Source organism: Rhineura floridana, chromosome 3 (genome assembly GCF_030035675.1).
Source record: "Rhineura floridana isolate rRhiFlo1 chromosome 3, rRhiFlo1.hap2, whole genome shotgun sequence".
Lineage (NCBI taxonomy): Eukaryota > Metazoa > Chordata > Lepidosauria > Squamata > Rhineuridae > Rhineura > Rhineura floridana.
This window is the reverse complement of record NC_084482.1, coordinates 231,955,768-231,978,263: the sequence shown is the minus strand read 5'-3', so window position 1 is coordinate 231,978,263 and position 22,496 is coordinate 231,955,768. Positions and strand designations below refer to the sequence as shown.

General features: G+C 44.5%; 1 protein-coding gene across 1 annotated transcript in view; it reads left to right on the top strand.

Moving 5' to 3' along the window:
* Positions 1–22,496, top strand: part of LOC133381939 (zinc finger protein 135-like) — a 33,135-nt gene that overhangs the window by 6,893 nt on the left and 3,746 nt on the right. The window contains exon 4 of the mRNA XM_061621551.1: positions 5,693–5,773. Coding sequence (XP_061477535.1) covers positions 5,737–5,773 — 37 coding nt within the window. The 5' untranslated portion in view covers positions 5,693–5,736. The remainder of the gene's footprint in view (positions 1–5,692; positions 5,774–22,496) is intronic.

Sequence of the window (22,496 nt, the reverse complement as noted above, 5' to 3'; positions counted from 1 at the left end):
GGTTTCAAATCTCATTAACATCATATCATTTTAATCTTCCACAAAAAGTCAAAGAGAAGTTTCCAATCCTTGAGATATATGTCCATCAATTTTTTTTCTAGATAAACATGTCAATTAATCCAACTCATCAAGTCTACTAAGTCCAGTAATTTCAGATCGCTCTTCTTCCATTGTCCGTATTTAGTTCCATCTTCCATCTTCCAACTTTACGCACCCAATAATCTTGCTGTCATAGTCATATAATAAGAGTCTGATAGGAATTTCCTTTATCATAGATATTTTCTTGCCATCAATTCCGAACGCACCACCGAAGCACTGCTGCAAAGCCACATCTCTGCTCCTCTTTTTTACATGATACATTAGCACATCTCTTGAAGATTTTTCCATTGACACAGAACAGGGATTAATTCTGTTAACTTTCTCCATTTCAAGTTCCATCAAATCCTTCCAGTCCAGGAATTTTTTTGAACCGATAATATCTTTATCTCCAATCTCTTCAATTCCTTCAGAGACAGCGCTGAGTTCCAAACCATAATATTTGTCTCCAGGATCCATCACAGCCAGGGAATCCAAATCTTTTTCCATGTCCATATTTAATCCAATCTCCATAGTTTGAACCTTGCCTTTAATTTCTCTTTCATCCTTTTTTGATTTTCCAGATCTATCTTTATTCTCCTTTTTCATAGAATCCTGAATTTCTTTCAGCTCCTGTCTCATTTCTTCAAATTCAATTTTCAACGTTTGTCTATTATTTCTCAGTTCTTGTTTTATTGACTTAATCCCATTCATTATTTTCTGAAACATGTCTAAAGATAAAGTTCCTTCTTCTACATCCATAATCTTCTTAATTGTCATTCTTAAAACCAAAGGAACAAAACTCCTTCAATTTTCAATGTCCCAAGCAAAAAGCAGTTTATTTCTTTATCCAGTTACAAAGGAGTTAATCTTTCAAACCAACTTACGTCACACTCTAGACAGCTCTTATCTCTTATATGCCCAGAAGTGCAAAAACAGCTTTAGTTCACAGCGTCCAAATAACTAGTAGCAGAAAGAATGAGCAGATTCGTCAAACCCCCCCCCAAAACCCCCCAAGTAGATCAAAAAGTAGTCCCAGACATATATCACACAAAAGTCTTATAAATCAAAAATCTCTTCCAATCAGAAACCCCTCATCCGTTGAAATCTTTATAAAGCTTTTTTCCATGTCAGCTTTTTGCAATAACAAAAAGATAGGCTATTTTTATTTTCCTCCCCCTTAATTCCGTGAGTAAAAAAGAAGGAAAGTTTTGGCTCACCCAGGTTATCTTAATTGCTGAGTCTTTGACAAATCTCTTTAGCTGTATAGATAAGAAAGTGATAAGCATAGACAGGAGAATTCTTGCCTGTTAATCCGTTGTTTTTTTAAGGGAAAAAAAACGGGTCACTTTTTCAGCTGAGCTGGCTATAAATCCTTGCTCTGTCCGAGCAGCTGGAAGACCTTCTTTCACAGACAATTCTGACGAATTCCAGTCTCCAACAATCACAACAAAGCTGTGTGGGAAATCTCACGTTTCTTCCTTATCCGGAAGAAATTATCCCCAGTCAAAAAAAACACTTTCTGACTGGATTTATTACTGAAAAAGTTTCATCCAAGACGGAGGTCCGTCTCAGAGCTGCACAGGCGGAGGGATCCTTCTGGGAAGTCAGAACACTCTCCCCTCCTGAGGCTCCCGGCAACTGGTTTTCAGAAGCATGCTGCCTCTGACTAGGGTGCCAGAGCACAGCCATCATGGCTAGTAGCCATTGATAGCCCTGTCCTCCATGAATTTGTCTAATCTTCTTTTAAAGCCGTCCAAGCTGGTGGCCATTACTGCATCCTGTGGGAGCAAATTCCATAGTTTAACTATGCGCTGAGTAAAGAAGTACTTCCTTTTGTCTGTCCTGAATCTTCCAACATTCAGCTTCTTTGAATGTCCACGAGTTCTAGTATTATGAGAGAGGGAGAAGAACTTTTCTCTATCCACTTTCTCAATGCCATGCATAATTTTATACACTTCTGTCATGTCTCCTCTGACCCGCCTTTTCTCTAAACTAAAAAGCCCCAAATGCTGCAACCTTTCCTCGTAAGGGAGTCGCTCCATCCCCTTGATCATTCTGGTTGCCCTCTTCTGAACCTTTTCCAGCTCTATAATATCCTTTTTGAGATGAGGTGACCAGAACTGTACACAGTATTCCAAATGCGGCCGCACCATAGATTTATACAAAGGCATTATGATATCGGCTGTTTTATTTTCAATAACTTTCCTAATTATCTCCAGCATGGAATTTGCCTTTTTCACAGCTGCCGCACACTGGGTCGAAATTTTCATCATGCTGTCCACTATAACCCTGAGGTCTCTCTCCTGGTTGGTCACCGCCAATTCAGACCCCATGAGCGTATATGTGAAATTAAGATTTTTTGCTCCAATATGCATAATTTTACACTTGTTATATTGAATTGCATTTGCCATTTTTCCGCCCATTCACTCAGTTTGGAGAGGTCTTTTTGGAGCTCTTCGCAATCCCTTTTTGTTTTAACAACCCTGAACAATTTAGTGTCATCAGCAAACTTGGCCACTTCACTGCTCACTCCTAATTCTAGGTCGTTAATGAACAAGTTGAAAAGTACAGGTCCCAATACTGATCCTTGAGGGAGTCCACTTTCTATAGCCCTCCATTGGGAGAACTGTCCGTTTATTCCTAGTCTCTGCTTTCTGCTTCTTAACCAATTGCTTATCCACAAGAGGACCTCTCCTCTTATTCCTCAAAAGTCTTTGGTGAAGTACCTTGTCAAATGCTTTTTGAACGTCTAAGTACACTATGTCCATGGGATCATCTCTATCTATATGCTTGTTGACACTCCCAGGCACTTTTGGATGAAACCGATTATCTGGATCCGTTTCAATCCGGTTTTAGGTCCGGTTTTGGCACTGAAACAGCCTTGGTCGCCCTGTATGATGACCTTTGTCGGGAGAGGGACAGGGGGAGTGTGACTCTGTTGATTCTCCTTGATCTCTCAGTGGCGTTTGATACCATCGACCATGGTATCCTTCTGGGGAGGCTCGCGGAGTTGGGAGTTGGGGGCACTGCTTGGCAGTGGCTCTGCTCCTACTTAGCGGATCATCGCCAGAAGGTAGTGCTTGGGGAACATTGCTCGACACCCTGGACTCTCCATTGTGGAGTCCTTCAGGGGTCGGTTTTGTCCCCCATGCTCTTTAACATCTACATGCAGCCTCTGGGTGCGGTCATCAGGAGTTTTGGAGTGCGTTGCCATCAGTACGCTGATGACACGCAGCTCTACTTCTCCTTTTCACCTTCTTCAGGTGAGGCTGTTGATGTGCTGAACCGTTGCCTGACCGTGATAATGGACTGGATGAGAGCTAATAAACTGAAACTCAATCCAGACAAGACTGAGACACTGTTGGTGAGCTCTTTACCTGCCCAGATGGTGGATGTTCATCCTGTTCTAGATGGGGTTACACTCCCCTTGAAAGAACAGGTTCGTAGTTTGGGGGTCCTTTTTCACCCTTCCTTGTCGCTTGCGGCTCAAGTGGCCTCGGTGGCACGGAATGCGTTTTACCATCTTTGCTTAGTAGCCCAACTACGCCCCTATCTGGACAGTGACGATCTCGCCTCAGTTGTTCACGCTCAGGTAACTTCTAGATTGGATTACTGTAATGCGCTCTACGTAGGGCTGCCCTTGAAGACTGTTCGGAAACTTCAGCTAGTGCAAAACGCGGCAGCCAGGTTGTTGACAAGGACCCATCGGTCCGCGCATATAACACCTGTCCTGGCCTGTTTGCACTGGCTACCTATCTGTTTCCGAGCCAGATTCAAGGTGCTGGTTTTGACCTATAAAGCCTTACACGGTGTGGGACTGCAATACCTTGTGGAACGCCTCTCCCGCTATGAACCTACCCATCCACTTCGTTCAGTATCCAAGGCCCTCCTCTGGGTACCAACTCATCAGGATGCCCGGAGGATTGTTATTAGATCTAGGGCCTTTTCTGTGGTGGCCCCCGAACTGTAGAACAGCCTACCTGAGGAGATACGCCTGGCGCCTACGGTACTTTCTTTTAGGCGCCAGGTTAAGACCTGGCTATACTCCCAGGCATTTTAATGTTCAATGTTTCATATTTAACGTTTTTAGTTTAACTTGCTGCTATTTGTTATTGATTTTATTGTAATATTGTATTTTAATCCTGTTTTGGTCACCGCCCAGAGAGCTACTAGCTATGGGCGGTTTATAAATGAAATAAATAAATAAATAAATAAAATAAATAATAGGTTACTGAGACAGGACATTCCCTTGCAGAAGCCATGCTGGCTCTGCTTCAGCAAAGCTTGTTCTTCTATGTGCTTAGTTAATCTAGCTTTAATAATACTTCCTACCAGTTTTCCTGGGACAGAAGTTAAGCTAACTGGCCTGTAATTTCCGGGATCCCCTCTGGATCCCTTTTTGAAGATTGGCGTTACATTGGCCACTTTCCAGTCCTCAGGCACAGAGGAGGTCCCGAGGGACAAGTTACATATTTTAGTTAGCAGATCAGCAATTTCACCTTTGAGTTCTTTGAGAACTCTCGGGTGGATGCCATCCGGGCCCGGTGATTTGTCAGTTTTTATATTGTCCATTAAGCCTAGAACTTCCTCTCTCGTTACCACTATTTGTCTCAGTTCCTCAGAATCCCTTCCTGCAAATGTTAGTTCAGGGATCTGCCCCATATCTTCCACTGTGAAGACAGATGCAAGGAATTCATTTAGCTTCTCTGCAATCTCCTTATCGTTCTTTAGTACACCTTTGACTCCCTTATCATCCAAGGGTCCAGTCGCCTCCCTGGATGGTCTCCTGCTTTGAATGTATTGATAGAATTTTTTGTTGTTGGTTTTTATGTTCTTAGCAATGTGCTCCTCAAATTCTTTTTAGCATCCCTTATTGTCTTCTTGCATTTCTTTTGCCAGAGTTTGTGTTCCTTCTCTTTTGGTCCGTTTTGGTTCCTTAATGGTTCTCATTAAGCCCTGCATCAAATGGAGCTAGAAGCTTCTCAGCACAGATATTATCTGGCAAAGCTACACAGCTCAGGTTTTGCACAGGTTTTTATATGAACCCTTTTTAAACCCAAGACACATTCTACAGCATATTTATTGGTTTATTTAAAAATTTATACCTCACTTTTCGAAGAAGGCAATGGCAAATCACCTCTGAATACCTCTTAACATGAAAACCCTATTCATAGGGTTGCCATAAGTTGGGATCGACTTGAAGGCAGTCCATTTCCATTTTCTTTTCGAGGAACTTCTTCCACACAGCAGCTTACCATTTCCAAAAAAGCCAAACTTCGCCGGAAAATAATATATATATAAAAAACAAAATATAAGATCTAATAAGGATCATAAATACAGTAATTAAGATTTTTTTGGGGGGGAGGACAAAAAGCTTCCAACAAACTTGGAAAGCGTAACAACATCTGGGCTTGTTTCACTTCAAAGGGAAGAGAACTCCACAGAACTGGCTCCACAGCACTCAAAGCACGTGGCCCGAGTTGCGTGCTGTTGGCAAGGCTTCACCCCTTTGCTCTCGTTCAAAATGTTTTGAGCGTTCAGATTTGATTTGGAATTCCCAAATACTTTGTGGTCAAAAATAACTAATCTTGCCTGATTTGTTTTTTTTTTAAAGAACCAGACCTCATTTCCTGTTGGGAAGGAGGAGAAGATCCGGTGATGCAGGAACCCAAAGAAGAGGAGGAGACCTCAGCAAGTAGATTTATTTATTTATTATTTAATTTATATCCCGCCCTTCCTCTCAGCAAGAGCCCACATGCTTAGCTGTGTCATGGGGCCCTTTGAGGAGCTGAAGCTTCTCCCTCCTCACCCTCACCTGTGTAATATCGTCCGGAACAGACGGACCCATCATCATAATCATTTATTACTGTCTGGCCATAGGCCTCTAACAGGTCATACACTTAATGAGGTGAATCATTTTAAAATTACAATTGGGATCTTAAATATTATTACTATAAAATAAATGGTACATTTTCTATCAGGTAAACATTTTTAAAATACAATTAAAATCATTGTTATTATAACTATCAGTATAGCAACATATATTATCTAGACAGTAAGTCCTAGTTCCTCTATACGTTTCTTCTGTAATTTCTGCGCTGCTAGGGCAAATAAAGCTACCCTGTATGTAATGCCTGGGTCCCTGTCTGAGAGAAGGAAGGAAATACGCGAGAGTAGGTCTACAGGCGCATGTGTCAGCGCCTCGTCCAGGAATTTTGACCGGGGGTGTTTGTATAGGGAGCATTCTAGCAAGTAGTGTGGAAGATCTTCCACCTTGGGAGTGTCACAGATGCACAGTCTTTGGGCACGGGGGGTCCCGTTATATCTGCCAGTCAAGTATGCCGAAGGCATCGATTGAAATCTCAAAGCTGTGAAGGCGTGACGAAGATTTACTGCTGTAAGAAAATCTAAATAGTTCGCTTTGGTTTGATCTGATTTGAAAAGACTATACCATCGTGTGAAATTAGAATTTATTATAGTTAGCCTATCATGCCGGAGAAGAACCTCGGTGAAGCTGGTTTTGTTAGAAGGGTCTTGTAGGGCTTTAGGGTCTATGTGGTAAAGTTGGCAAATTTTTGTTAGTTGGGCAGACCAAAATTTGTCCGACCATACACTTATTGAGCTGATTTTCAAAATTTGCCTTGGGGAAGATTGCTTATTCGCCTTCCAGTAATTTACCAGGGTTGAATGAATTTTTGCCCTAACTGATGAAATCCCTGTCTCGGCCCAAATTAGCGCCGCTGGGGTCGCTGATGGTAGAAGCAGAAGTTTTTTTAGAAATTTGTTTTGAACTATCTCTAATTGGTCAAGTAGAGGGTTTTCCCATCCCCAAATAGGTGCTCCATATTGCATCATAGGAACAACTTTGGCTTGAAATATTTTTAAAGCCGGGGAGACTAGGTTGCCACCTACTGAGCGATAGAAGTTCAGGATAGTTCCACTAACTCTAAGTGCGGCCAGTTTAGTGCACTCTATATGCTTTCTCCAAGAAAGGGAATCGGAGAAATGGACACCAAGATATTTAAAAGTTCGATTGGGTGACCGTTGATTGACCATTTGTGCATTGGTGACCTTTTGCCAAATACCATGATTTTTGTTTTGGAGCAGTTAATCTGTAGTTTTTCGGTGACACAATATGATGATAGCTTTAGTAGAGCCCTTCTGAGTCCGTTGCAGGTTATTGACAATAAAACCATATCGTCTTCGTATAACATGAGGGAAACTTTCCTTTGACCCAAAGAAGGGGGGAAAAGGTCCATTCCCGAGACTGCCGATACAATATCGTTTAAATAGAAGTTAAATAAGAATGGGGCCAAGGGACATCCCTGTTTAACTCCTTTAGTTATTAAAAAAGGGTCTGTCGGGGAGCCTGTTGGGCCCACTCTGACTCTGGAGCTGGTGTTAGAGTATAATGATTTTATCAAGAATAGAAGACATCTATCTATTTTGGAATTTTTAACTTTCTCCCATAGTCTTGGTCTATCTATTGAATCAATCGCAGCCGCTAGATCTACAAAGGCTACGTATAAACGTTTTGTCGGGCCTTGTATTGATTTTTTTGCTAGGAAGGAAAGAGTAGCGCAGTGATCTATAGTGCTACAGCCTTTCCTAAATCCTGCTTGTTCAGGGCAGATTATCTGATTTTCCTCCTCCCACTCCTCTAGTTTCATCATAAGAAATTTTGCGTACAGTTTAGCTCCAATATCTATCAGGCTTATAGGACGATAATTATTCGGGTCTGAGCGATCACCCTTTTTGTATATTGGGATGATTATACTCATATTCCAACCAACTGGAAGAATGTCTGAGATGTTTATGTGTGTGAAAAGCTTGGCCAAGACAGGAGCCCACCAGTCTGGGAAGTTTTTATAAGTTTCTGGGGGTATCATGTCCTCACCAGGGGCCTTCCCTTGTTTGAGAGAAGAGATTAAGTCCTTAATTAAAAGTGGTGAGACTGTTGGCCAGTGAGGCATTGATGTCTCCTGCCGTGGGAGGGGCAGGGGGTGTGATGTAATTTGTTGATTATTATGACCGACATAGTAATCGAGCCATTGTATTGCTGTAATCTGACAAGGCTCTCGGGGTCAGTTTGTCCCTCTAGATATCAAATCCCAGAACTTACTCTCGTTTTTGTCCTTAACCGCTTGTGCAAGAGAGAGCCAGCCGGTTCTGGCAAATGAGTTCTTTTTCTGTGTTAACAACTGCTTATAACTTGATCTTGATCAAGCTGAAGCTGAACCCTGATAAGACCGAGGTGCTGCTTGTGGGGGACAAAAGAAGGTTGGGAGAAGTTGACTTGAAGTTCAATGGGGTGAGTTTACCCCTGAAGGACCAGGTCCGCAGCCTTGGGGTTGTACTTGATTCCAGGCTGTCCATGGAGGCTCAGATTTCGGCAGTGAGCCGGGCAGCCTGGTATCAACTACACCTCATACGAAGGCTGCAACCCTACCTTCCTGTTCATCAGCTCCCACTGGTAGTACACGCCCTGGTCACCTCTCGTTTGGATTACTGTAATGCACTCTACGTGGGGTTACCCTTGAAAACGGTCCGGAAACTACAACTTATACAAAATGCGGCGGCTCGACTACTTACGAATAGTCGCCGCCGGGATCACATCACACCAGTGTTGTTCGATCTACACTGGCTTCCAGTTGTTTTCCGGGCCCAATTCAAGGTGTTGGTATTAACCTTTAAATCCCTATATGGTCTCGGCCCAGTTTATCTTACGGAGCGCCTTCAACGCCACCAATTATGCCGCCCGACAAGATCAGCCACACAGGGCCTTCTCTCAATCCCGCCGACAAAAACAGCCAGGTTGGCGGGTACTAGAGAGAGGGCATTCTCAGTGGAGGCCCCCACCCTCTGGAACTCCCTCCCACAAGATCTCCGGCATGCCTCTTCCCTAAATACATTTCGTACAGCCTTAAAGACCTGGCTCTTTCAACAGGCCTTTGGGATTTCCGGGGAGGGTTAATTACTGGATTGAATTGCCTCCTATCCTGTTTTAATACCCTGTTTTAATATCATTGTCTGCTGCTGTATTGTTTTTCTATTGTTTTTCTATTGTACTATTGTATTTTATCTTATTGTGTTTTAACTGCTGTATGTCGCCTAGAGTGGCCATTGGCCAGACAGGCGACACAGAAATTAAATTTATTATTATTATTATTATTATTATTATTGAGTGACACTAAAGTTATTCGAGTAAAGTTTGTCGGATCTCGTAAAAAACCCCTTGCATATTTCATTAACTGTTTCCTGGCCTTTTTGCAATCTCTGTCAAACCATGACTTGGCCCAATATCTGTGTGGCTCCTGTAAGTGTATCTTTATTAATTTTGGTCTTAGGGCTTGAGTTATGTTTTGATAGTGGGCCAAGGCTTCACCAGAGTCATTTATAAGATTTTGTTTGAGGACTTGAAGTTGGGAACTTGTCAGGAGATGGTCAATAGAGGTATGTACCTCTTGAGACCAGGGCTTTCTCCGTTCTGTTAGTAAGCACCCATCCCTCACGAGCTTTTTAGGAGGAAGGCTGGGAGGGGGCATTTTTAAAGACAGCAATAGGGGAAAGTGATCACTCTTTGGCCTGTTGTCTACTTTGAACCCAGTGACCTCTGAGTAAAGGGGCATCGAAATAAACATGTAATCGATTACACTTGCCCCTCTACTGGTCATATATGTGTGTGTTCCATTAGAAGAGTCCTTTTCAGAGCCATGTGGACTATGGAGGGATGACAGTTTCAAGAACTCTGCTAGCCAACGTCCTTGCTTGTTGGTGAATATGTCTTGCGATGACCTGATTTCTATGACTGGGGATGGGAAAGGATCAAAGTTCGAAGTGACTTCCGTCCATGTACTTATTTGGCCTAGTCTGGGGTTAAAGTCCCCACAAAGAATGAAATGGGATTGTGGATGTTGTTTCCTTATTTCGCTCTATGTCTGAAAGGTGTTCCCACGCTGATTCCATTCGAGCTATTTTAGGTGGGAAGTAGATGTTTATGCATATAAGTGAGCCAAACTTCTCATCAAATAGTCTTACAGGTAAGGCATATTGTGAATCACCGCAGGGTAGTATCTCAGACTCCAGCAGTAAATCCACCGAGATTAATGTAGTAAGGCCCCCGCTTGTTCTCCCTTTGTTTTTGATTTTTATTGCCGGTATATTAAAAACTCGGTAGCCTCGGAGAAATGGTGCATCTTCTGCGGGAAGCCATGTTTCTTGTAAACATATGATCTTAAATTTTTGTAGGTATAATGACCATTCAGCGTCATGGGATTTGTTGTTCCATCCCATGATATTCCATGAAAGAATCTGAAAGGGTCAATTGCTATTTGTTCCAGAGGTACTATCAAAACTAATATTTGAACACTCTTTCTGTTTCGGCAAATTTGTTATCTCTTTATGCACATAGTTGGATGTCGGTGGAGATATCCTCTCTGATTGGACTAAGTTCTACTCATTTCCGGCTCCAGTGGTACTGGATAACGGAGAGGGAACATTTGGCATTGGGAGCTGGATATGTGCATTCACCAGGCGAAATTTCATGAGGTCCAGTCTGGCGAGAATTGCAATTCTTTCATTGAACGGAAGTGCAGCAAAAGCTCCCAGGAGTGATATTTCATCCTCATCGAGAGGTTCCTGTGACCAGTATAGAGTTTGGTTCAACTCTTGTGTGGGTGAAGTCCTCGAGGTATCCGAATCTGATGTAATCGTTTTTGGAACCGTGGATTGCTCTACGTGGTCCAAGAAAGTTGAATTCTCTGGTGTTTTGGATCTCATGTTGTATGTCGGGGATGGTGGAGAATTAAAAGTCTTTTTGAGAAACAGAGGTTGAGGAGTTGCCTTATTTTCAAAGTAACGTTGCGCATAAACCCCCTGTTGAGCAAGTGAGAATCTTTCTTGCCAGAAATCTTTTGCCTTCCACAGTGTAGCAAACGAAATCACTGCCCTGGCATTAATTCCGTTGTAATATAGGTATTCGACCCTTTTTATATCTTTCATGTGGAAATCAAATTGGGAACATTGTTGTAAAAACATTAGGAGGTGTTGTTTCCTTGCCGTTTGAAATTGCAAACCAGTTGGTTTGGGATAGTTGACAAGGACTATTTTATGTTGAATCCATCTCAGGTTCCATGATTCTTGTTGGTATGCATGGTCATGGTCATCAATTGGGTGGTCATTTGAGGTCTGCGGGCTTGCTCTTAGATTATTCGTCTCCTGAATGTCCATGTTGCCCTTTGTTAGAGTGGCTTTCTTTCTCCTGCCTGTTTTTCCTTTCATATGTGATGTATTCGTCTCCTGAATGTCCATGTTGCCCTTTGTTAGAGTGGCTTTCTTTCTCTTGCCTGTTTTTCCTTTCATATGTGATGTATTCGTCTCCTGAATGTCCATGTTGCCCTTTGTTAGAGTGGCTTTCTTTCTCCTGCCTGATTTTCCTTTCGTATGTGATGTATTCGTCTCCTGAATGTCCATGTTGCCCTTTGTTAGAGTGGCTTTCTTTCTCCTGCCTGTTTTTCCTTTCATATGTGATGTATTCGTCTCCTGAATGTCCATGTTGCCCTTTGTTAGAGTGGCTTTCTTTCTCTTGCCTGTTTTTCCTTTCATATGTGATGTATTCTGATCCAGTCTCTTGAAAATTTATTTTGTTCCCTTTCACTGATTTTATGTTTTTTATGTTTTGTTTTTTTTCTTTTTGGTGGGATTTTTGTTTTCATCTTTTTTCCTTTCAGTTGTTTTTTGGGAACTAGTACTTTGTCTTCGGGAAGATGAACGTTCTTTGAGCTAATTACTGGTTTTTGCTGATGAGGAGCCAGAAGTTTTAAATGAAATTCCACTAGATCTGTTAATAGGCGATTACACTCAGTAAGGAATACTCTTATCTGTCCTAACTCGACATTTAACTTAGACAGGCTTGAGGGGTGTAAGTACTGTTGATCGTGTCTTTGTGCTGTGTGTTCTATGAAGGTCATGTTGCCATAGTCTTCGACTGACGGTAATGCATTAGCAGTCTTTTCAATAGGAGTGTCCCCCTTGAGGGATTTATTACCTTGAGCAGATAATTTGGCATACTCCCGATCCTTTTGTTCGGCCATCTCCTGCTCTAACGCCAGGTTAGGGGTTGTTGGAGAGGCATCTTCCCATTCAATTAGATTTTTAGTATCTATTGACCATTCATTTGGGCATAGGGGGATCCACCTCTCTGAGTGTTCCTTTTGGATGTTTAGAGTTGGCTGGAAGAATTGGGTTATTTTTTGCTGACTCCCATCCTCTTTGTTATCCTTAACAACAAGAGTTATAGTAGAGGGCTGCGGCTGTTCTGTTCCCTGACCATTTTGAGATGTTTCTGCTGCTTTAAATGGTGAGCTTGCTTCAAGCACTTTTCGTGCCCTCCTTGTCAATACCATTTCAGGTTTATTAGGTAGATAAATAAGTAACTCTTCAGGAGTACGAGGTGTTCCCTTTGCTCTGATAAAGGAATTTCCTGGGCTCTACTTCGTTTGTTTCTTCTGCTTTCAAACAAAGTATCGGCGGCCAGGGGCTTAATCTGTTTTCCTGCTTGCTGTTATCTGCCGTTTAGCTGTTTAGCTGTTAACCTCCCTTTACTGATAGCATTCTTTCTGTACAGCTAGCTTTGAGGGAGTTTGGAAGTTTAGTCTCATGTAGGGCCAGGCCCCAAAGACCCCAGACCACCGGAAAAGCATCACTGGACGACACTGAGCAGACGCAATGGTGGCAGAGAAGTGCACTTTCCTCGCTGCCATCACAGCCACATGATAGGCTCAAAAATGAGCTCTAACCTTTGTTCGATCAGAAGCGGACTAAGTTCTTCTCCATTATCGCTCTAGCCATCGTCCCTGCCGTTTCATCAGGCCCAAGGCTTCAGTATACCAAGGTGTATTATGGGCCTTCCCGGTGAGAGAGGGCGCTTTGGAGCAATAATGTCCACCGCTTGGGTCACCTCCGTATTCCAGAGATTGACCAGGACTTCGGCAGTATTGCCAGCCATGCTGGAAATATTCCCCAGAACATTCAGGAAACCATCTGGATCCATGAGTCTCTGGGGGCAGACTCTTTTAATCGGCCTTCACCCCTGCAAAGGTTACTGGGGGACAAAGTCTAAACCTTGTTCCGTGATGATCTGTCCATGACAGTCACTAAGAACCCCTCCACTCTCAGATCACCTTCTTCCTGTCCTGAACAGGAGACAAGATCAAGTGTGTGTCCTGACACATGCGTTGGCCCAGATGATAGAATCATAGAGTTGGAAGGGGCCTTGTAGGCCATCAAGTCCAACCCCCTGCTCACAGCAGGAAATCCACAGCTAGAGCATCTCCCGCAGATAGCTGTCCAGCCTCTGCTTGAAGACATCCAGCGACGGGGATCCCACCACCTCCCTAGGCAGTCGGTTCCATTGCCGAACTGCCCTTACTGTCAAGAAGTTCCTTCTAATGCCCAATCTGAATCTACGCTCCTGCAACTTAAAACCATTAGACCTAGTCCCACCCTCTGGGGCAGCAGAGAACAAATCTGTACCCTCCTCTATGTGACAGCCCTTCAGGTACTTAAAGAGTGCAATCATGTCACCCCTCAGCCTTCTCTTCACCAGACTGAACATGCCAAGTTCCTTCAACCTTTCCTCATAAGACTTGTTCTCCATACCGGCTATCATGCTCGTCGCCCTCTTCTGAACCCGCTCTAACTTGTCTATATCTTTCTTAAAATGAGGCACCCAGAACTGAACGCAATATTCCAGATGAGGCCTGACTAATGCAGAATATAGTGGGACTATTACTTCCCTCGACCTGGAAACTATAGCTCTGTTTATGCAGCCCAAAACTGCGTTTGCCTTTTTTGCCGCAGCATCACACTGCTGGGTCATGTTCAACTTGCGATCCACTACGATTCCAAGGTCCTTCTCACACGCACTACTGCTAAGCCGGGTATTTCCCATCCTGTACCCATGCATTTTGTTTTTGTGGCCTAAATGCAGAATCTTGCATTTGTCTTTATTGAATGTCATTTTATTAATTTCAGCCCAATTTTCTAGTCTATCCAGGTCCCTTTGGATTTTATTCCTGTCTTCCATTGTGTTAGCTATCCCTCCCAGTTTCGTGTCATCCGCAAACTTCATAAGGCTTCCCTCCACCCCGTCATCTAAGTCATTGATAAAAATGTTGAAGAGTATCGGCCCCAGGACAGAACCCTGTGGCACTCCACTCGTAACCTCCTTCCTGTCCGAAGCAGAGCCACCGACGACCACTCTTTGAGTACGGTTTTCCAACCAGTTGTGAATCCACCTGACAGTATTTCCATGTAGTCCGCATTTGACTAGTTTGCTAATCAAAAGGTCGTGGGGGACTTTGTCAAACGCTTTGCTGAAATCTAGATAGATGACATCTACAGCATTTCCACCATCTACTAAGCTAGTGACCCGATCAAAAAAAGAGATGAGATTAGGTTGACAGGATTTTTTCTTGACAAACCCATGCTGGCTCCTACTAATCACAGCATTGTCATCTAGATAGTTGCCAATGGACTCTTTTATTATCCGTTCTAATATCTTTCCCTGTATTGAAGTCAGACTGACCGGCCTGTAATTCCCCGGATCTTCTTTTTTACCCTTTTTAAAGAGCGGGACGACGTTTGCCCGTCTCCAATCCTCCGGCACCTCTCCCGTTCTCCAGGATTTCTCAAAGATGATGGCAAGAGGTTCCGAGAGTACATCCGCAAGTCCCTTCAATACTCTGGGATGCAGTTCATCAGGCCCTGGAGATTTGAACTCATTTAGGTTAACTAGGTATTTCCTGACTATCTCCTTATCAATCTTGAACTGCAATCCCGACCCCTTACTGAGATTGCTGCCGATGCAAGGTTGCACACTGATATTAGAGACAGCCCCATGGTTTTCTTGGCAGCCATGAAGCCCTGACTGGACCTGTGAGTCTAACCTCAACATGTATGTTGAAGTCGTCCAGGACCATCAACCTGGGGAACCGCAACGCCAAGACCAGCTCCACCAGCTCAGGGAGGGAGACTTTTGGGCAGTGGGGTGGCTGGTACTCCAACAGAATCCCCACTCTGTCTCCCTGACCCAATGCCAGGCACATACACTCACAGCTGGAAATGTTAGGGACAGGGTACCTGGCAGAGGAGATAGATTCCCTGCAGACAATTGCGACCCCACCTCCCCGTCCCCTGGATCTAGGCTGCTGGAGTGCCACAAAACCTGGTGTGCAGAGAAGTCTACTCCGCCTTGGTCATTTAGCCAGGTTTCGGTAATACAGGCAAGGTCAGCACATTCATCCAGGATTAAGTCCTGAATGAAAGTGGTTTCCTTAGTCACTGACTTTGCATTCATCAGCAGGACAGTAAGATCCAGGGAGTTCCCAGCATAGCTACCAGTGTCCGGAGGGTTGGAAAGGAGACCGGAAGGGATGCAAGCACAAAGGTGTCTTATATCCCTTCCCCTGGGACGGCCAGTCTGCCTCCCACCGCTATTACGTCCCCTGCCCAACAATGGCAGGCCCCTGACTTCTCCCATTCGCCCTGTATTTGTGCTTCTTCAAAGTCCACAGCACCTTCGATACCCTGCCCAATATTACCTCAATGGCAGGCCTCTGACTACTCCTACCCCGGCACATGTTAAAAGAAGCCTGACACTGGGGGGGGGGAGCCTTGGCTAGAGGTGGCTCTTATGAGGGGGAGCTCATTTCCCCACCCTCTGGCAGTTGTCTTCTCCCTTGTGAGCCCCAACTGGCTTCAGCTGTCCCAAGGCCTTGCAGGGAGTTGCAGTTGACACCTGAGGAAGCCTGCAGATGGAGTTGTGCAGGAGGCCACAGCAGCAAGGTGTAGGTTCTGCTGGGTTTCTCTCACCTTCTCTCAACTTACGGTGACCCTTTGAATCAGTGACCTCTAACAGCATCTGTCATGAACCACCCTGTTCAGATCTTGCAAGTTCAGGTCTGCGGCTTCCTTTATGGAATCAATCCATTTCTCTTTGGCCTTCCTCTTTTTCTACTCCCTTTTGTTTTTCCCAGAATTCAAGATGGTTGTGTAGCAAAGAATTGTGGGGGTTCATTTGTTAAAGTGGGATCTTAACAGGTTAACATTTGGTTTCTGTATTAGAGCTCTGAGTTAAGAACATAAGAACATAAGAAGAGCCTGCTGGATCAGGCCAGTGGCCCATCTAGTCCAGCATCCTGTTCTCACAGTGGCCAACCAGGTGCCTGGGGGAAGCCCGCAAGCAGGACCCGAGTGCAAGAACACTCTCCCCTCCTGAGGCTTCCGGCAACTGGTTTTCAGAAGCATGCTGCCTCTGACTAGGGTGGCACAGCACAGCCATCATGGCTAGTAGCCATTGATAGCCCTGTCCTCCATGAATTTGTCTAATCTTCTTTTAAAGCCATCCAAGCTGGTGGCCATTACTGCATCTTGTGGGAGCAAATTCCATAGTTTAACTATGCGCTGAGTAAAGAAGTACTTCCTTTTGTCTGTCCTGAATCTTCCAACATTCAGCTTCTTTGAATGTCCACGAGTTCTAGTATTATGAGAGAGGGAGAAGAACTTTTCTCTATCCACTTTCTCAATGCCATGCATAATTTTATACACTTCTATCATGTCTCCTCTGACCCGCCTTTTCTCTAAACTAAAAAGCCCCAAATGCTGCAACCTTTCCTCGTAAGGGAGTCGCTCCATCCCCTTGATCATTCTGGTTGCCCTCTTCTGAACCTTTTCCAACTCTATAATATCCTTTTTGAGATGAGGCGACCAGAACTGTACACAGTATTCCAAATGCGGCCGCACCATAGATTTATACAATGGCATTATCGACTGTTTTATTTTCAATACCTTTCCTAATTATCGCTAGCATGGAATTTGCCTTTTTCACAGCTGCCGCACACTGGGTCGACATTTTCATCGTGCTGTCCACTACAACCCCGAGGTCTCTCTCCTGGTCGGTCACCGCCAGTTCAGACCCCATGAGCGTATATGTGAAATTCAGATTTTTTGCTCCAATATGCATAATTTTACACTTGTTTATATTGAATTGCATTTGCCATTTTTCTGCCCATTCACTCAGTTTGGAGAGGTCTTTTTGGAGCTCTTCGCAATCCCTTTTTGTTTTAACAACCCTGAACAATTTAGTGTCATCAGCAAACTTGGCCACTTCACTGCTCACTCCTAATTCTAGGTCATTAATGAACAAGTTGAAAAGTACAGGTCCCAATACCGATCCTTGAGGGACTCCACTTTCTACAACCCTCCATTGGGAGAACTATCCGTTTATTCCTACTCTCTGCTTTCTGCTTCTTAACCAATTCCTTATCCACAAGAGGACCTCTCCTCTTATTCCATGACTGCTAAGCTTCCTCAGAAGTCTTTGGTGAGGTACCTTGTCAAACGCTTTTTGAAAGTCTGAGTACACTATGTCCACTGGATCACCTCTATCTATATGCTTGTTGACACTCTCAAAGAATTCTAATAGGTTACTGAGACAGGACTTTCCCTTGCAGAAGCCATGGTGGCTCTGCTTCAGCAAGGCTTGTTCTTCTATGTGCTTAGTTAATCTAGCTTTAATCATACTTTCTACCAGTTTTCCAGGGACAGAAGTTAAGCTAACTGGCCTGTAATTTCCGGGATCCCCTCTGGATCCCTTTTTGAAGATTGGCGTTACATTTGCCACTTTCCATTCCTCAGGCACGGAGGAGGACCCGAGGGACAAGTTAAATATTTTAGTTAGCAGATCAGCAATTTCACATTTGAGTTCTTTGAGAACTGTTGGGTGGAAGCCATCCGGGCCCGGTGATTTGTCAGTTTTTATATTGTCCATTAAGCTTAGAACTTCCTCTCTCGTTACTACTATTTGTCTCAGTTCCTCAGAATCCCTTACTGCACATGTTAGTTCAGGTTCAGGGATCTGCCCTATATCTTCCACTGTGAAGACAGATGCAAAGAATTCATTTAGCTTCTCTGCAATCTCCTTATCGTTCTTTAGTACACCTTTGACTCCCTTATCATGCAAGGGTCCAATCGCCTCCCTAGATGGTCTCCTGCTTTGAATGTATTTATAGAATTTTTTGTTGTTGGTTTTTATGTTCTTAGCAATGTGCTCCTCAAATTCTTTTTTAGCATCCCTTATTGTCTTCTTGCATTTCTTTTGCCAGAGTTTGTGTTCTTTTTTATTTTCTTCATTCGGACAAGACTTCTATTTTCTGAAGGAAGACTTTTTGCCTCTAAGAGCTTCCTTGACTTTGCTCGTTAACCATGCTGGCATCTTCTTGGCCCTGGCGGTACCTTTTCTGGTCTGCGGTATGCACTCCAGTTGAGCTTCTAATAGAGTGTTTTTAAACAACTTCCAAGCATTTTCGAGTGATGTGACCCTCTGGACTTTGTTTTTCAGCTTTCTTTTTACCAATCCCCTCATTTTTGTGAAGTTTCCTCTTTTGAAGTCAAATGTGACCGTGTTGGATTTTCTTGGCAATTGGCCAGTTACATGTATGTTTAATTTAATAGCACTGTGGTCACTGCTCCCAATCGGTTCAACAACACTTACATCTCGCACCAGGTCCCGGTCCCCACTGAGGATTAAGTCCAGGGTTGCCGTCCCTCTGGTCGGTTCCATGACCAACTGGTCTAGGGAATACTCATATCTAGAAACTTTGCTTCTTTGTCATGACTGGAACACATATGCAGCCAGTCTATGTCCGGGTAGTTGAAGTCACCCAATCTTACCACATTTCCTAGTTTGGATGCTTCCTCAATTTCATATCTCATCTCAAGGTCTCCCTGAGCATTTTGATCAGGGGGACGATAGATCGTTCCCAGTATTAAGTCCCTCCTGGGGCATGGTATCACCACCCACAACGATTCTGTGGAGGAGTCTGCCTCTTTTGGGGTTTCGAGCTTGCTGGATTCAATGCCTTCTTTCACGTATAGAGCGACTCCGCCACCAATACGTCCTTCCCTGTCCTTCCGATATAGTTGATATCCAGGGATAACCGTATCCCACTGGTTTTCTCCATTCCACCAGGTCTCCGTTATGCTCACTATATCAATGCTCTCCTCTAAGACCAAGCACTCCAGTTCTCCCATCTTGGTTCGCAGGCTCCTAGCATTAGCGTACAGGCACTTGTAAGCAGTGTGTCTCTTCAAGTGTCTTTGGCACTTGTGGTTAGGCCTGTGGTAATTTTGCTCTTCTGAATTTATATCCTGTGCCCCTGCTCTCACAATGCCTACTTCTAGGCCTACCCCTTTTAAAATTTCATCATTTCTTTGGTTTTTATCCCAGGGGGGAGGTTTATTCCGAACCGGACCTTTCTCAGCTCCTGTCGGGTTTCCCCCCTCAGTCAGTTTAAAAGCTGCTCTGCCACCTTTTTAATTTTAAGTGCCAGCAGTCTGGTTCCATTCTGGTTCAAGTGGAGCCCGTCCCTTTTGTACAGGCCCGGCTTGTCCCAAAATGTTCCCCAGTGCCTAACAAATCCAAACCCTTCCACCCAACACCATCGTCTCATCCATGCATTGAGACTGCGAAGCTGGGCCTGTCTGGCTGGTCCTGCGCGTGGAACCAGTAGCATTTCAGAGAAAGCCACCTTGGAGGTCCTGGCTTTCAGCATCCTACCTAGCAACCTAAATTTTGCTTCCAGGACCTCACGGCTGCATTTCCCCATGTCGTTGGTGCCAACGTGCACCACGACCACTGACTCCTTCCCAGCACTGTCTACCAAACTATCTAAACGACGGGCGATATCCGCAACCTTCGCACCAGGCAGGCAAAACACCTTGCGGTCTACACGCCCATCACACACCCCACTGTCTATGTTCCTAATGATCGAATCACCCACTACAAGGATCCCTCCATTCCCTGGAGATATATCCTCGGCACGAGAGGATAGCTGCTCATCCCCCAAGGAATGGGTCCCTTCTAAGGGATCGTTTCCCTCTTCCTCAGCTGGATGCTCTCCTTCCCCAAGACCATCGTTCTCCATGATAGCAGGAGAGCTATCATCGTTGGAGTGGGACACAGCTATAACTTCCCTGAAGGCCTCCTCCACACACCTCTCTGCCTCTCTCAGCTTTTCCAGGTCCGCCACCTTGGCCTCAAGGAAATGAAGTCGTTCCCGGAGAGCCAGGAGCTCATTGCACCGAGAGCATACCCACGACTTCTGTCCAACAGGCAGATAGTCGTACATGCTGCAGGCGGTGCAAAACACTGGAAAGCCCCCACACCCCTGCTGGCTTCTTACCTGCATAGTTTTGTTTAAGGTTTATTACGTCAATGGGTTGGAGACTGCGGTTTAGTTGAGGTCAGGGAACAGACGGGCAGAGTGGGGGGCCCTGGCCTCCTTGCCCTGCTGCCGAACTCGCTCTGCTGCTTAACTCGCCTTGACGCTTTGTCAGCTGGGGCTCCCTCTAGCTCGTGGAGCAGGCTCCCTCGCTAGGGTGCTCTGACTTTATATGTGTGGCTGGTTCCTCCCAGCTACTGCTGCCAGCCAATGATGTGTTACTTGAGGCTGATGGCTATCAGCTAGGGCTTAACTCTTTAGTATTCTCTCAGGCTTCCTTCCTGAGCGAGGGGCGGGGCTGTTTAAGCTTTTGGCTGCTTTTAATCTCAGCAAGGGGCTGCGCCTTCCAGGCAAGTCTTTTGTGTTTGTTGTTTTCCCACCTAGAACAGCCTGACCTTTCTTTAACCTAGGGAAACAGAGCTTGTGGTTGTGTTTCAGGAAGGCTGAAGCTGCCTTTTTTAGCAAGGACTGAGCTGACTCTCTCCCTGTATGTATCGGTGGAGTTTCCTTTTCCCCCTTCTCTCCGACTGGAATTTAGCCTTGTTTACAGTGTCCCCTGAAGCTTTCCTGCTAGGGTGGTGTTGAAAACTAGCTTTCTATACGCTTCCTTCTCCTAGGATCTGTCTCCTAAGATAGAGGTTCTTTCAGGATTTGGCTCCTAGCTCAGGGTGACCTTGGGCTGCCCTTATTAGTTATTTCTCTGAGCTGTTTTACTTCAATTTAAATAATGGAATAAATGGGAGCTACTTACCCTCTTTTCGCTCTGCTGCTTAACTCGCCTTGACGCTTTGTCAGCTGGGGCCTTGACACTTCGTTAGCTGGGGCTCCCTCTAGCTCGTGGAGCAGGCTCCCTAGCTAGGGTGCTCTGACTTGGCAGTTTTATTTCCCAGCTGTGGGTAATCAGAGGCCCATCCTAACACCCCCTTATCCGTAGAAGCCGGGCTCCATCAAGGTCGTAAAGCCCTTGAAGTTTTAGGGAGGATGTCCCATTTGGCCAGGAGATTTATGATTGGTTAATTGGATCTGGGCTGTTGCTGGGCAGCTTGCCATAAGTATGAGACTCAAACCGTGGCTTTCGTTCCTCTCCTGGGTCCCATCCTGCCTACTTGATGCTGCCTGCTGAGCTTCCATTTTGCATCAACTCTCCTGCCTGTTCCTCCTTCTGAGGAGAGGGGTGTGTGCAACTGTCTACCTGTGTGTAAGGACAGACTAGGCTAGATGGCTTTCTTGATTTTCTGTTGGGTGCTGATATTAAGGAACTATTCTGCTGCTGTAGCTGTGCACCTCTTTTATTCTTTACTAAAGTTAATTTCTATTTTCCAGTGTGTGTTCATTGGTTGTCTCTGAACCCTGTACCCGATAAGCTCTACTCCAACACCACATTTCAAATGAGTTGATTTTTCTTTTCACTGTCCAACTTTCACATCCATACACAGAGATCGGAAATACTATGGTCTGAATGATCCTGACTTTAGTGTTCAGTGATACATCTTTGCACTTGAGGACCTTTTCTAGTTCTCTCACAGCTGCCCTCCCCAGTCTTAGCCTTCTTCTGATTTCTTGACTGTTGTCTCCCTTTTGGTTAATGACTGTGCCGAGGTATTGATAATCCTTGACAAGTTCAATGTCCTCATTGTCCACTGTAAAGTTACATAAATCTGCTGTTGTCATTACTTTAGTCTTCTTGACGTTCAGCTGTAGTCCTGCTTTTGTGCTTTCCTCTTTAACTTTCATCAGCATTCGTTTCAAATCATTACTGGTTTCTGCTAGTAGTATGGTATCATCTGCATATCTTAAGTTATTGATATTTCTCCCTCCAATTTTCACACCTCCTTCTTCTTGGTCCAATCCTGCTTTCCGTATGATATGTTCTGCGTATAGATTAAATAAATAGGGTGATAAAATACACCCCTGTCTTACACCTTTTCCGATGGGGAACCCATTGGTTTCTCCATATTCTGTCCTTACAGTAGCCTCTCGTCCAGAGTATAGGTTGTGCATCAGGACAATCAGATGCTGTGGCACCCTCATTGCTTTTAAAGCATTCCATAGTTTTTCATGATCTACACAGTCAAAGGCTTTGCTGTAATCTATAAAGCACAGGGTGATTTTCTTCTGAAATCCTTGGTCCGTTCC